Source organism: Canis aureus, chromosome 15 (assembly GCF_053574225.1).
Source record: "Canis aureus isolate CA01 chromosome 15, VMU_Caureus_v.1.0, whole genome shotgun sequence".
Classification (NCBI taxonomy): Eukaryota; Metazoa; Chordata; class Mammalia; order Carnivora; family Canidae; genus Canis; species Canis aureus.
In genome coordinates this window covers 41,300,806-41,313,983 of record NC_135625.1, presented here as the reverse complement: position 1 = coordinate 41,313,983, position 13,178 = coordinate 41,300,806, and the positions used below count along the sequence as shown (strand labels likewise).

Here is a 13,178-nt window from a genome sequence, read left to right as displayed (position 1 = left end):
TCTCTGTGCCTCCTGGATCTAAATGCCTGTTTCCTTCTACAGATTTGGAATATATTCAATTATTATTTCTTCAATTAAATTTTCTGTCCTCTTTTCTCTGTCATTTTCTTCTGGGACATATAGATAGCACATAGAATTTTTAAGAAAGTGAATGTCCACCTACATTTCTAGAGATAGGAAATTTGAAGTTAGTTAATTTTTAGATATATGCACACTCATTTTTAATTTTTGTGATTATAAGTTTAGTGTAAGTCTCCAATCTTGATTTTTTTTTTTTTACCCAAATGCATTTCTTTTGACTCAGGCAGAAATACAATATCTGCTTGTAGATTATACTTATAATCATAAAATTATTTGAATTAGTAATTAAATAAATTGCCAGAAAATCCCATGCATCAGGTAGTTTTAAGATTGATTGATTTTAAAGAGAGAAAGAGACAGGACAAGAGAGGGGCAGAGAGAGAGGGAGAGAGAATATTAAGCAGGCTCCACACCCAGCATGGAGCATCATGAGGAGCTTGATCTCAGAACCCAGAGATGATGACTTTAGCCAAAATTAAGAGTTGGATACTTAACCAACTAACCCACCTGGATACTCTTATTTTAAACTTTTAGACAAAATTCAAGGAAAAATGATATATCCTTTTTAGAGACTAGAACACAGAATAGAACATAAGTTAACTAATCCTTCAGATCATTTAGTAACATTTAAAAATATTGATGTACCTTTAATAGAGGCCAAGTAAAATATGAGAAAGGGGAATTATAGGTCCTTTCACTTAACTAAAATATTTAAAAAGTGAAAGTAGCAAATAATTATAGAATATTATGACCAAGTAGATTTTCTCTGTTAAAGTCTTAATAGTAGAAAAAATTAAACTACCACACTAACATATTCTTAAATATCAATAAATGTATCCAAAAGAGCATTTCAGAAAATTACTCACATATTCATACATACATGTTCACCAAATATGTACATAATACTTCTCTTTGGAAGAGAATGGCCTCAATGTGTTTAAATGGCTCCAGAGAACAAGGGAGCATCAACCAAAGCTATAACTAATATCACACTTAATGTTTTACACATTATATAATTCTATTTTAGGATCAGAGTAACACAGAGGTGCATATTATTTCCATTTTATTCAGTAATTTAAAATATAAAAAGTTAAGAAATATTTAAAAAGTAGGGTTTAAAAGATAAGACATAGATCAGCTATCACATAGACCATGGTTCTGCTTTGAGTAACTTTGTTATATGGTGATGTCATTACCTACCTAAAATCCATAATTTAGAAGGGAATTACACAGATTTATTCTCAAACAATAGAAAGAGGAGGGATACTAAAGAACTGGTACTTAAATCAATTTGTTTTCCATTTCGTTTGCATTTATACAATTACTTTTAGCAATAGCCATTGTGAAATAAATGCCAGTAAATCTCTGAAAATTGCAACTTACTTTTGTCCTTCAGAAAGCATCCTTAAATTTTAAATGATTAGGAAACATTTTTTAGAAAACCTAACTATTACATCAAAATGGACCAAATGCTAAATATTAAAAAAGTGAAACATCACGGGTAAGCTGATGCAACTACAACAATATCAGATAAAGAAACACTTCAAGAAATGAAAGATACCTTAATGATAATTTATCCTGAAGATATCACCATATTAAATAGGTTTTATACCAACAATAGAGTTCTAAAATCTGTAAGGTCAAAAACTACAGACGAAAGGAGAAAGAAATAATATCACAATAATTTAGGGAGATGTCAACACACCTTTTTCAATAGCTGCAAACTTGCAGAGGACTGAACATGAGAAGGTTTAAAATGACTTATACAGAAAACTGTACCCTAATGACAAAATTCATATTCTTTGCAAATGTGGAAAATTTACCCTTATTAACAACATGCTATGCCATGAAGAACAGGTATGTATTATGATGATGTCACAGATTAGATTCTTTGGGATGGAGTATTTGAGAAGATTCCTGTGAAGGCAGTTTATTAGAGTATGCTCTTGTGATGAACCCCTGTGAAAGGGGAGGGGAGGAAGTCAGAAGGGGAGATGGAGACTCAACTGGGTCTCAGCAAAATGTGAAGCTTGCATTGCCCATCAGTATTTGGAGTTGGGATGAGGGGACTTCTAGGTAAACGTCTCAGAAAGTTGTGACTTGGTAAGAGGTGACCCTCTGTAGCTGAGGCAATTCTCAAAGAAGACATGGAGAAGAAATATGTTCTTACAGTTAGGAGATACTTCTTTTAATCTGAAAAGGGGACCTGTCCTGTATTCTTTCCCTCTTCTTTTCACCTTCATTATTTTCCATAACTTTATCTTCTGTATCACATAATCATTATATCCAATTTCAAGTCTTAGTTATCACTTTTTTCATTTTGGCCTCACTAGTTTTTAGATCTTTTATTTCTGTGATAAGGGAATTCTTGGTGTCTTCTATGCTTTTCTAAAGCCCAGCTAGTATCCTTATGATTGTTGCTTTAAATTCTGATCACGTGTATTATTTATATCTTTTTTTATTAGATCCCTGGCCATGACCTTTTCTGTTTTTTTCTTTTGGGATGAATTCCTCCATCTTGGCATTTTGTGTAGGTCTCTGTCTTCTCTGTGTTAGAAAACTTGTTATGTTTCCTGCTCCTAAGAGTAATGGTTTTATGAAGAAGAGACCATACGCTGTCAAGGGCCTGCCACTTCAGGAAGTGTCTCTGGTGTACGCTGCATGTACTCTGCTGTTGTGTTTTGGCTGCTCTTTCCCTCAGGTCAGTCCTCTGCAGAGTTTTTCCTTGCCTGCAGTGGGGGGTGTTTGGACCTTGGCCAGAGCATGGCAAGTTTTGATTAAATGTGCACTGGTTTGCTTGTTAAAAGAGACCTAAGAACTGAAGCTTGCAGGACCCTATGCTCAATAGGCATGGTATGTGCAAGGGTTTGTGCTAGTCTTCTTGAAGATGGGCCCACTGCTCTGGTTCTCAGGTGCAGTGGCCTGAGAAAGGCGGCACCTGTAGAGCTCAAGGGGGCGGGGCTTGGTGTAAGAACTTCAGGCAGTGTTGGTGGTGTGCTGCTTACTGAAGTAAGTTTATGCTGAAGGGTGGGAGAGAGAAATGGCACCAGCCAGCTCTCTTGTCCCTAGAGAGAGGAGTTCACACCTGCTGCTTCCTGGAAGACTTCCCAGAAGAGCAAACAGTCTTCCATCCTGGTCCCAGGCATCCCTCAGAATGCTGCTTTCACCCTGTCTGTGTCGGGCCACCTGCCAGACTGGCAGCACAGTGCACCTTGGGGTCTATCCAAGGCAGGACAGCTGAGTTTTAAAACTCCAAACTTTAGAGATATGGGCTGGTGTGGACCCAACCACGCTGGTCCTCTGGCGGAGGATCTTGCTATTCTGGGACTGATGCAGATTCATCCCAGAAGGGCAGTCACAGCCAAAGCACAGGGGTGCAGAGTTTGGAGTAAAGTGCAGCAGTCTGTGATAGGTGTCCTCAGCATCTATGCTGAGGGGCCAGGGAGGGTAATGGTGCCCACTGGTTGTTTTGTTCCCTAGAGGGGCAATGCTCTCTCTCCTATATGCACTCCAAGAAGGGGAATGGTCTCTCCCTGTGCACCCTGGGGATCCTCAGATGGCAATGTTTGTTCCTGGGCTCTCCACCCTCCTTCTCCACAGGAGCACTGCACCCTCAGGGTACACACTCTAAGACTCCAGTCTTTGAGCCCTGCTGGTTGTAAAACCTTCTGAAAATCAGTCCCTCTCATTTTGCCAGTCAATGGTTTTGGGAAAATGTTTTCCTTGCGCTGTCCCCTGTGTGCTCCTTTCTCTCTGTCTTGCTTCCCTCTGTGACTAGGGCTTCCTCCCTTCTGCAGCACCTGCAGTCCATTTCTCCCCCAAACCACATCTTCACACCTCCTACCTTCCACAATGTGGCCTCTTTCCTCGAGTCCTGCAGTCCTCAGATGATTTCTTGGGTATTCAGAGTGATTGGTTAGAATTATCCATCAGTGTTCGGGATGAGGCAAGCCTAGGGTTTTCCTACTTCTCTGCCATCTCAGTTCCACACAACCTGTGTAGTAGTCTTTAATTTTCAATTTATTTGGGCTAGAAATCAGAAAGTAGAAAAAAGTTAATAAAATTTATTTCAGAAGATTACTCAGCATTTCTAAATGTAACCATTTTAAATTAAAATTTCATATGATGATAAATGCTAATAACTAATTCTCTTAGTTTTGAAAAGTTAACTCTTAATTGTATTTAAATTTAATTATACTTAATTCTGTCACATTCCAAGAGTGAAGATAGTAATATATATATGTTATATACTTTATATATATATATATATAATTTTGAGACATTTGTGATACCATTTGTTTACATGAATGAGCACTGACATTTAAAAAATTGTGGCTTTTGACTTAAGAATTTTAGATTTCTGCTAATTACTTTCTGAATACTTTATTGTAGGTCACTTATGCCATCAAAATTGACAGGGAAACCTATACTCTCCATCTTAAAAAACAGTAAGTGGTCATTTTTCTTTTCATGCCCTTCTTTGTTGTTTCTTTTTTTCTAAGATTTGATTTATTTATTTATGAGAGAGAGAGAGAGAACAAGTGGCCGGTGGGGGGGTGGGCGGCGCAGAGGGAGAAGGAGAAACAGGCTCTGTGCTGAGCAGGGAGCCCAACATGGGCCTCTATCCCAGGACCCTGAAGTCATAACCTGAGCTGAAGGTAGCCACTTAACCAACTGAGCCACCTAGGCACCCCATTCTTTTTCGCTACTTAGATTTTTCAAATTAGTACTCTATATTGAGTCTAAAGAGCATGATCATTGTATTTATTTCATATGTTATATCTTTGTGATTTATGACAGATTAGAATTTCAAGTCTTCCTCTTGAGATTTTAAATCTAATATTGAAGCCAAATTCTAATTTAATGATATAAATATTAATGTATATTAGATAAATTACAATTATTCTATGCAATTTCTTGAAATATAACTACAATAACATTCGGGAAATAATTTTATTTGTATGTTTAATTTTGTTTTCATGTCATTTTATATACTTATGTAATTTTAAGCATTCTACTTGGTAATACACCATAATTTTTCTCATCTTGGAATAATATAGAATTTAATCTCTTAAATTTTGTGTTCTTTAATTTTTCTGTTTGAGGAAACCAATGTTAATAATCTTTGGTGTATATTTTCACCATTTTCTATTCTAAATTTCATCTCTCCCTTAAATGAACCTATCAAAAGAGTTTGTTTTTACACAAATGGAAATACTGTTTTGTCACTAGCAGATCTTATTTAATAATGGTGTTCATTTTCTTGCTATATATATTTTAACTCATTCTTTAAGAGATAACATTTCACTGTATGTAATATTAATAATGAGTTTCATTCCAGGAATTATTACTATAGAGTCCTGCAACAAACATCCTTGTATGTATATTCTTACGTAATAGAGATTTTGTTTTGTAGACTTGATATCAAGAAATGGGTTTCTGAGTCAAGAAGTATGAATGATAATAATAATAATAACAACAACAAAAGTAACTGACATTTATAGAGCACATACCAGTTGCCAGGAATCTATCTTTTTTCATCCCTCCCTCCCCCCCTTCCTCCCTCCCTCCCTTCCTTTTTTTTTTTTTTTCCAGAGAGAAAGAGAAAGCGAGTGTGTGCACATGTGGTGGGGGCAAGGAGGAAAAGAGGTAGAGGGAGAGAGGATCCTAAGCAGACTCCATTCTCAGTGTGGAGCCCAGCACGGGGCTATGTCTCATGACCCTGAGATCACAACCTGAGCCAAAATCAAGAGTTGATCCCTTAACCAACTGAGCCACCCAGGCACTCTTTGCCAGGCATGTTTCTAAGCAGTTTGCATGTAGGAACTGATTTAATGTTCACAACAACTTTCTTTATTACTCACATTTTGTATTAGGATATTGAGAGATATTTTCAGTTTCTGAAATCAGTTTAGATTTTCAAAAGTATGTGAGATATGCTAAAATATTATATTGCATCTTTGTACCAATTTATATTTCCCTCAATAACTTCTCTAAACAATTATTAGCCATTTGCATTTTCCTCCTTCCTATTCAATATTTATTTTTCAGAGCAGTTTTAGGTTCACAGTAAAATTAAGGGGAAAGTATAGTTTCTGTGTACCCCCTGACCCCACACATGCATGTCCTTTCCTATAATGAACTTGCCTCACCAGAGTGATACATATGTTATAATTGATGATCATTATCACCCAAAGTCCATAGTTTATATTAGTCCCGAATTTTTTACATTGACATTTTTTTGGTTAAAAATAAAAAGGAAAATTCTGAGAATATAAGCAATTAGGTTTTCACCATGAATGACACACATGTAAGCATTTTGTTTATATATTTTTCTAGAAAGTGTACATGGTAGGTAATAGTGAAATCTATTATTCATATCCTTAGACATATTCAGTTCTTTCACTCCCCAGTGCTAATTATAGTTGTGATACTGACACATACTGTCATATTTTTTTCATTCGTCTGTATGCCTAGAGTTCAATATGAATCATCATGTTTTGAGTATTACCTTAAATAAACATAAATGGCACAATACTCCTTTATATAATTTATTTATCTGAATATGGTGGGCCACTAAGGTGACCCCAATTCTTTACTTCTTTCTGTATCTTCAATCTTTGCCATAAAACATTGAGTTCTTATCTTCAAGAGGTGGAACATAGGGGTGCCTGGTGGCTCAGTGATTGAGCATTTGCTTTCAGCTCACATTGTGATCCTGGAGTCCTGGGATCGAGTCCACTCTAGAAGATTAGTCCCTTGCTCAAATTTCATAAGCTAAATGATTTCTATAGACAAACTTCATATAAGTGGTACCAAAGTGTCATCTTGCAGAGAAGATAGTGATTGTTATGGTACAGCCTGACACCATTATTTATTGCTGGGAGACTGGGATTCTTAAGGATTCCAAACACCAAGGGGCAGTTCAGGGCCAGAATCAAAGAGAGACCAGCACATTCATGGAATGTGCACTTTCACCCCTTCTCATTTCAGATCTGCTTCTTCATCTTTTATCACTCCTGACAGCTCTTCCTTTCCTCAATCCAAATAACAAAGCTAGAGAGCTTCCCAGAAAAAAAAAATACTGCTATTTATCAGACCATATCCCACATGTATTCAGAGACAATGCTGAGTGGCTTGGGTTGCTTTAGGTGTGAGTACCTGGAATATGGTCAGAGCCATATTTTGTTAACTAAGCATGTCAATGGAGGTGGTTGAAATGGGAATCCAGAAGCATCTCCCAGGAAAAGGAAATTCAACAGATTCCTGACAAGCATAATTAAAAAGACACAACTTAGTTTTAGTCAATAGAGAGAACAAATTTTGTAGTAAAAAACACAGCCAAAATAGAGATTTGAAAATAGTTGGAGGAAAACTATACTATAAAGAGGGCAGATCCATAAGACCCAGGAATAAACTATAGATTTCCATATTTTTTGATTTCCATAAAATTTTTAAAAATATGTAGTGATTTAAAATTAAAATGAAAAATTAAGGGATTTATCACGTTAGGGAAGATGAATGTAAAGCCACACATGTACGCATGCACATGTACTCAAATGTACAAAACACACACTAGAAAACTGATATAAGATGAATTATTTCATGTATTATAAAAATTAATAGCAAAGGAATAGGACTCAAAATTCTACATACTGCCAAGATGTTATTCAGTTATGAGAACAAAAGGTACATTGCATATTTCTGCACAGATCCAGAAAACATGCCATTTGCATAGTCTATCTGAAGAAAACAATGTGAAAGTAGAATAAATATACAATAATCAAGTCAGCATAAAATCACAAATAAAAAAAGAAGCAGTGGTAAAATTTGGAAAATGCAATACAGTTGTAAAATACTGAAAGATTTTACATCTTAAATATAAAATAATTTTTAATACTATCATAATATTATGATACAAGTTCAGAATATGAGAGACATGAGAGAAATCTGAAAACCTATAAAAATAATGAACATATGATTACATAAAAATTTCACTTTTATAGCAATGAATCCCACAAAGATGAAGGGGGGAGGACAACAGGCTGGCAGTGTTTGTGCAACATATAGAACAGATAAAGGGGGGATCCCTGGGTGGCGCAGCAGTTTGGCGCCTGCCTTTGGCCCAGGGCGAGATCCTGGAGACCCGGGATCGAATCCCACATCGGGCTCCCGGTGCATGGAGCCTGCTTCTCCCTCTGCCTGTGTCTCTGCCTCTCTCTCTCTCTCTATGACTATCATAAATAAATAAAAAAAAAATTAAAAAAAAAAGAGAACAGATAAAGGGTTGACGTCTACAGTAAATAAAAATTCCCACAATTTGATCTTGAAGAAAAAATTTAAACAGATAAACCATGGATTGACAATAACTCAAAACAAATGATTAAAACTAAAAATGCAAGGAGAAAACAAAACATTGGAAACGAAATTCAATTAGTGTAGTCAGTGAATATTCAAAAAGATACTCCTAAACAACAATTAAAACATATTAAAAGCATTATTTAAAGCAGAATAAGGGGTGCCTAGATGGCTCAGTCAGGCTAAACATCTGCCCTTGACTCAGGTAATAGTCCTGGGATCAAGACCTCAGTCAGGCTCCCTGCTTGGCAAGGAGACTACTACTCCCTCTCCCTCTGCAGCTCTCCCAGCTTGTGGTCTCTCCCTCTTTCTCAAATAAATAAATCAAAATAAGATCTTTAAACAAAAATAAATAAAGCATAATAAAGCATTAGCATATATTAAAATGCCTTACAATAGCATTTCTTATCCATTAATTAACAAAAATAAATAAGTGAAGATACTAATTTTGTTGATAAGATAGAGAACAAAAATGCTTTTGAATGATTGACAAAAGCAAAAACTGGTATAAACCCTCAAATAAAAGTGGGTGGTATATAGCACTCTTGGGAATTGTATCATTTATAACCCATCAATTTCACTGGTGCCCAGGAAGTCATGGCCAAGGATATCCACAATACACCTTTTCTTGCTATAAATATGGGTGAATAAATAATAAATGAGATATATTTATTTGATAGTTATATATTTAAAACTATCATTTTGCACACATCAGTATGAGTGAATCTTGAAAAATATTATACAAACTGTTGCACAAAAAGCACAACCCCCAAAAACAGAACCACACACATTAACATAGTAAATATCTACTGCTCACACTTATGGGTTATGTGTGAGTAACAATAGTAGTTCTGCTAATGGTGACCAGGCTTGCTTGCTCAATGGTCTAGGATTCTTTCATTCAGCTAGATTCTGGATTCATTCATTCAGCTGAATGTTGACTGATCTAGGCATGATTAGGGCACCTTGACTGTGCTCCACTTGTCTCCATCTTCCAGAAAGCTGATCAAAGCATATTCTCATGGGGATGGCAGACAAACAAGATGAAAAATACAAAAGCAGGAGAGCTTTTTCAAAACTCTGTTTGAATCAAGTCAGCTAGCATCTTTTTGGCCAAAGTCACATAGCCATAGAATGGGCTGCATGATTTGCATGAAATGAAAATATAAGATCTCTTTTTCAAAAGTACTAAGAATCACAGAGCATCAATAGCAGAGCATTTAATCAAGGACAGGGCACTTCTAACCTTGGGGCCCTGGGGGAACACAAACTCAGGAAGTTGGCTTTGCAGGCATAAACACAGATCCAAGACCTGGGGAGTGGGGAGGCTGGGGAAGATGTATATGTTCCACCCGCCCCCCCTTTTTTTTAAAAGATTTTATTTACTGGGCAGCCCGGGTGGCTCATTGGTTTGGCGCTGCCTTCCACCCAGGGTGTGATCCTGGAGACCCGGAATCGAGTCCCGCGTCGGGCTCCCTGCATTGGGCCTGCTTCTCTCTCTGCCTGTGTCTCTGCCTCTCTCTGTGGCTCTCATGAATAAATAAGATTTAAGATTTTTTTTTATTTATTTATTCATGAGAGACACACAGAGAGGCAGAGACACAGGCAGAGAGAGAAGCAGGCTCCAGGCAAGGGAGCCTGATTCAGGACTCTATCCCAGGACCCCGGGATCATGCCCTCAGGTTTCCTAGTCTTCTGCTTCTAAACAAAGGCTTTAGGAATTGTTGTGTGCTTCTACAATTTTTTTTTGCCTTCTGCTACAAAGAAAGGTATGTTCCAGGGGTAGAAGGTATGTCTTTTCCCAGGTTCCAGAATGAAGGCAGATGGAGCTGAACCTGCAATAAACTTGTGAAGAGCATTCACTGTTGTTTTGAGGCATTGAGAATTTGGAGCGTATTTTTACCATGGTATAATTTCATGGAAACTATTGGAAAAAGCATATTTTTTTCTTATCAATCTATGGCTATTTGTTAGCAAATATTAGCTAACATATTTATGCAATGAGATTGATTGTTGAATCTAAAAGAAAACTTTGCCATAGGAATCAAGAAGTCCTGGTTTCTAGTATACATAAATCTATGTCATTATGATGTCCCTGATGCTATCTGATTATGCTGCTTATTATTTTTTATTACATACAAAATATGCTATCAAAATGCAAATGAGATAATGGAGAGAGGAGACCATTTAATTTTTGGATATTTGAGCTTGTAAAATTGAATGAAAATTTTAATTTCATGACTCTGGTTTTGTTAATGTTACTATTACATGAAGTGTCATTACTTTGGTTGAATTAGGTCATTTTTAGACCCTCATTTCCTGGTGTATGCATACAACAAATTAGGAAAATTGTATCCAGATTCTTCTTTTGAAAAGGTAAGTTTTCTTTATGCTGTGTAGATTTACTTTTTTGTTTTTTAAAGATTGTGTTTATTCATGAGAGACATAGAGAGAGACAGAGACACAGGCAGAGGGAGAAGCAGGCTCCATGCAGGAAGCCTGATGTGGGACTCGATCCCGGGACTCTAGGATCACGCCTTGGGCCAAAGGCAGGCTGCCAAACCGCTGAGCCACCTAGGGATCCCCTAGATTTACTTTTTAAATATCATTAAGATACCATTGGCAAGAAGAAAAAGAATGCTTTCTACCCCACAGTATGATTGGGCAAACAGATCAGAAGCCCAAATGTAATGTGGCTTTACTATGAAGGCAGATTGAAAGGAACAACTGCTTTTCACATTTGGAACTCAAGGAATCTTTTACGTAAAAAGGTCGTTTAAACTATCAGAAGTATTAGCAGGGGTGTGAGAGAGAGAGAGAGAGAGAGAGAGAGAAAGTGGGTTAAGGAGCTAAGAATAAGAAGCCCCTAAACACAGAGTCATTTTAACTGAAATGTCCTAGGACCTGAGCAATGGAGGAAGTGGTGGAAATCACTTTGCGGAAAGACCTAATAGAAAGAACCGCCTTATGGAAAGAGTGAGGATGTCAAAGCATATTGGGTACAGAATCTGAAGAGGTTCACGTGTGAAACATAGGAGTTTGTATTGATCTGAAATTGCAGATAGGGTTCAAGAAATTTTTAAGTATCTGAGAAAATTAGTGAGTTATTTACTTTGTGAGAACAGATGATTGGCAAGAAGTAAATGCAAGTGAAGGGTCAAATTCTATTGCTATATTGCAGTTGAGAGGTAATAAAATTAAAAATAATTACTGCAACATTGTCACCATCTGTAAGTAGAAGACAGAACAAAATACAAAAGACACCTGTTCTGAGACATTTGGCAATAGGCAGATCAGGAAAAATTTTTTTTCTGAGAGATAAGAGAACCCAGAAGGTGAGTCACATTCAACTTGGCCCTTCTGACTGAGGATAAAGTCTCAACCATAGCATACATAGGGAGTTGGGAACAAGCAGAGCTTGCAGACTTTGGACCAGAGCTGCTGATGCAGCTTCAACTGGGATGACACAGGACCAGAGAGAGGGGCCGTCAGATGTATGAATTTTTTGCAGGGAGGGGAGTTGTCCTTACGTCCTTGACTAACGATTAGGCTGCCTGTGTGCTCTACTGAAGAGGGTAAGACTCTACTGAAGAGCAGAGAGTAAGATGGAGGTAATACTAACTGTCCAACAGAATCAGGAGATGTTGGATTTTCAGCCTGGACAGAGTAGAGTGACTTTGCTAAAACCCCAGACATTCAGATGAGCCCAGAACCCTAATCCTTAGGAGGAAAGACCAAGCTTTAGAGTAAGAGATACTCTTATCACCCTCATTCCGTACCCCAAGGGCTAAAACTCAGCAACAAGAGGATTAAGGAAGGTTGCCATCAAATTAATTACAATACAATATGAAATACTCTATAAAGGGTTAAAGCATAGTAGAGGAAGGAAATAATTCAGATAAGGGTAGAAATCAATGAGATAGAAAAAGGAAAAAGAATAGGAAAAAATTAAGCCCATAATTTAATTCTTTAAAAGGACTAATAACATTAATAACCCTTAGTAAGACTGACCCAGAACAAAAACAAATTCCATCAATATTAGGGATGAAGGGAGATATGACTAGTCATACAGAAGATAAAATATTTGGGAGTATTATGAAAACTTTAGGTCAATAAATTTGATAATTTAGATGAAATGGGCAACCTCTTTGAAAGGGTAACTTATCAAAATTGAGGGGAGAAATAATAGAAAATCTCAATCACTTGAAATCTACTTAAAAAATTGAGTTTCTTAATAACTACATTCCCATGCCAGGTTTAAATGTTTTCACACTTTACCTATTGAGAGATATTTGTTGTTTCTAATTTAGCTATTAAAAAGAATGTTTATATGAACATTCATGTGCAATTTGTTGTGTGGATATAATTTTTTAATTCTCTGGAATGTATATCCAAGAATATGATTACCAGGTCATATGATAAGTGTGAGTTTATTTAATTAAAAAAATTCTATTTAAATTCAATTTAGTCAACATATACTGTTTTATTACTTTCAGGAGTAGAATTTAGTGATTCATCAGTTGCATATAACACCCAGTGTTCATTATCAAGTGCCCTCCTTAATACCCATCACCCAATTACCCTACAGCCCTACCAACTTCCCCTCCAGCAAACCTCTGTTCAATTACTAAACTGTTTTTCAGAGTAGCTCTACTATTTCACATTTCCAATGCCAGTGTATGAGAGAGAAAGAGTGCATTTTTGCCACCACTTGGTATTATCACAATTAAAAAAAAAAT

General features: G+C 36.6%; 2 protein-coding genes across 4 annotated transcripts in view; one reads left to right on the top strand and one right to left on the bottom strand.

Moving 5' to 3' along the window:
• LOC144284582 (uncharacterized) overlaps nucleotides 1–13,178 on the bottom strand; it is a 283,713-nt gene that overhangs the window by 13,713 nt on the left and 256,822 nt on the right. For all 3 annotated transcript variants that reach the window (XR_013353010.1, XR_013353014.1, XR_013353008.1), the window contains one exon: nucleotides 3,926–4,110. The gene's annotated coding sequence lies outside the window, so the exon portion shown is untranslated. The remainder of the gene's footprint in view (nucleotides 1–3,925; nucleotides 4,111–13,178) is intronic.
• Nucleotides 1–13,178, top strand: part of LOC144284578 (A disintegrin and metallopeptidase domain 3-like) — a 109,067-nt gene that overhangs the window by 11,224 nt on the left and 84,665 nt on the right. The window contains exons 3-5 of the mRNA XM_077849278.1: nucleotides 4,474–4,529; nucleotides 5,423–5,458; nucleotides 10,737–10,815. Coding sequence (XP_077705404.1) covers nucleotides 4,474–4,529; nucleotides 5,423–5,458; nucleotides 10,737–10,815 — 171 coding nt within the window. The remainder of the gene's footprint in view (nucleotides 1–4,473; nucleotides 4,530–5,422; nucleotides 5,459–10,736; nucleotides 10,816–13,178) is intronic.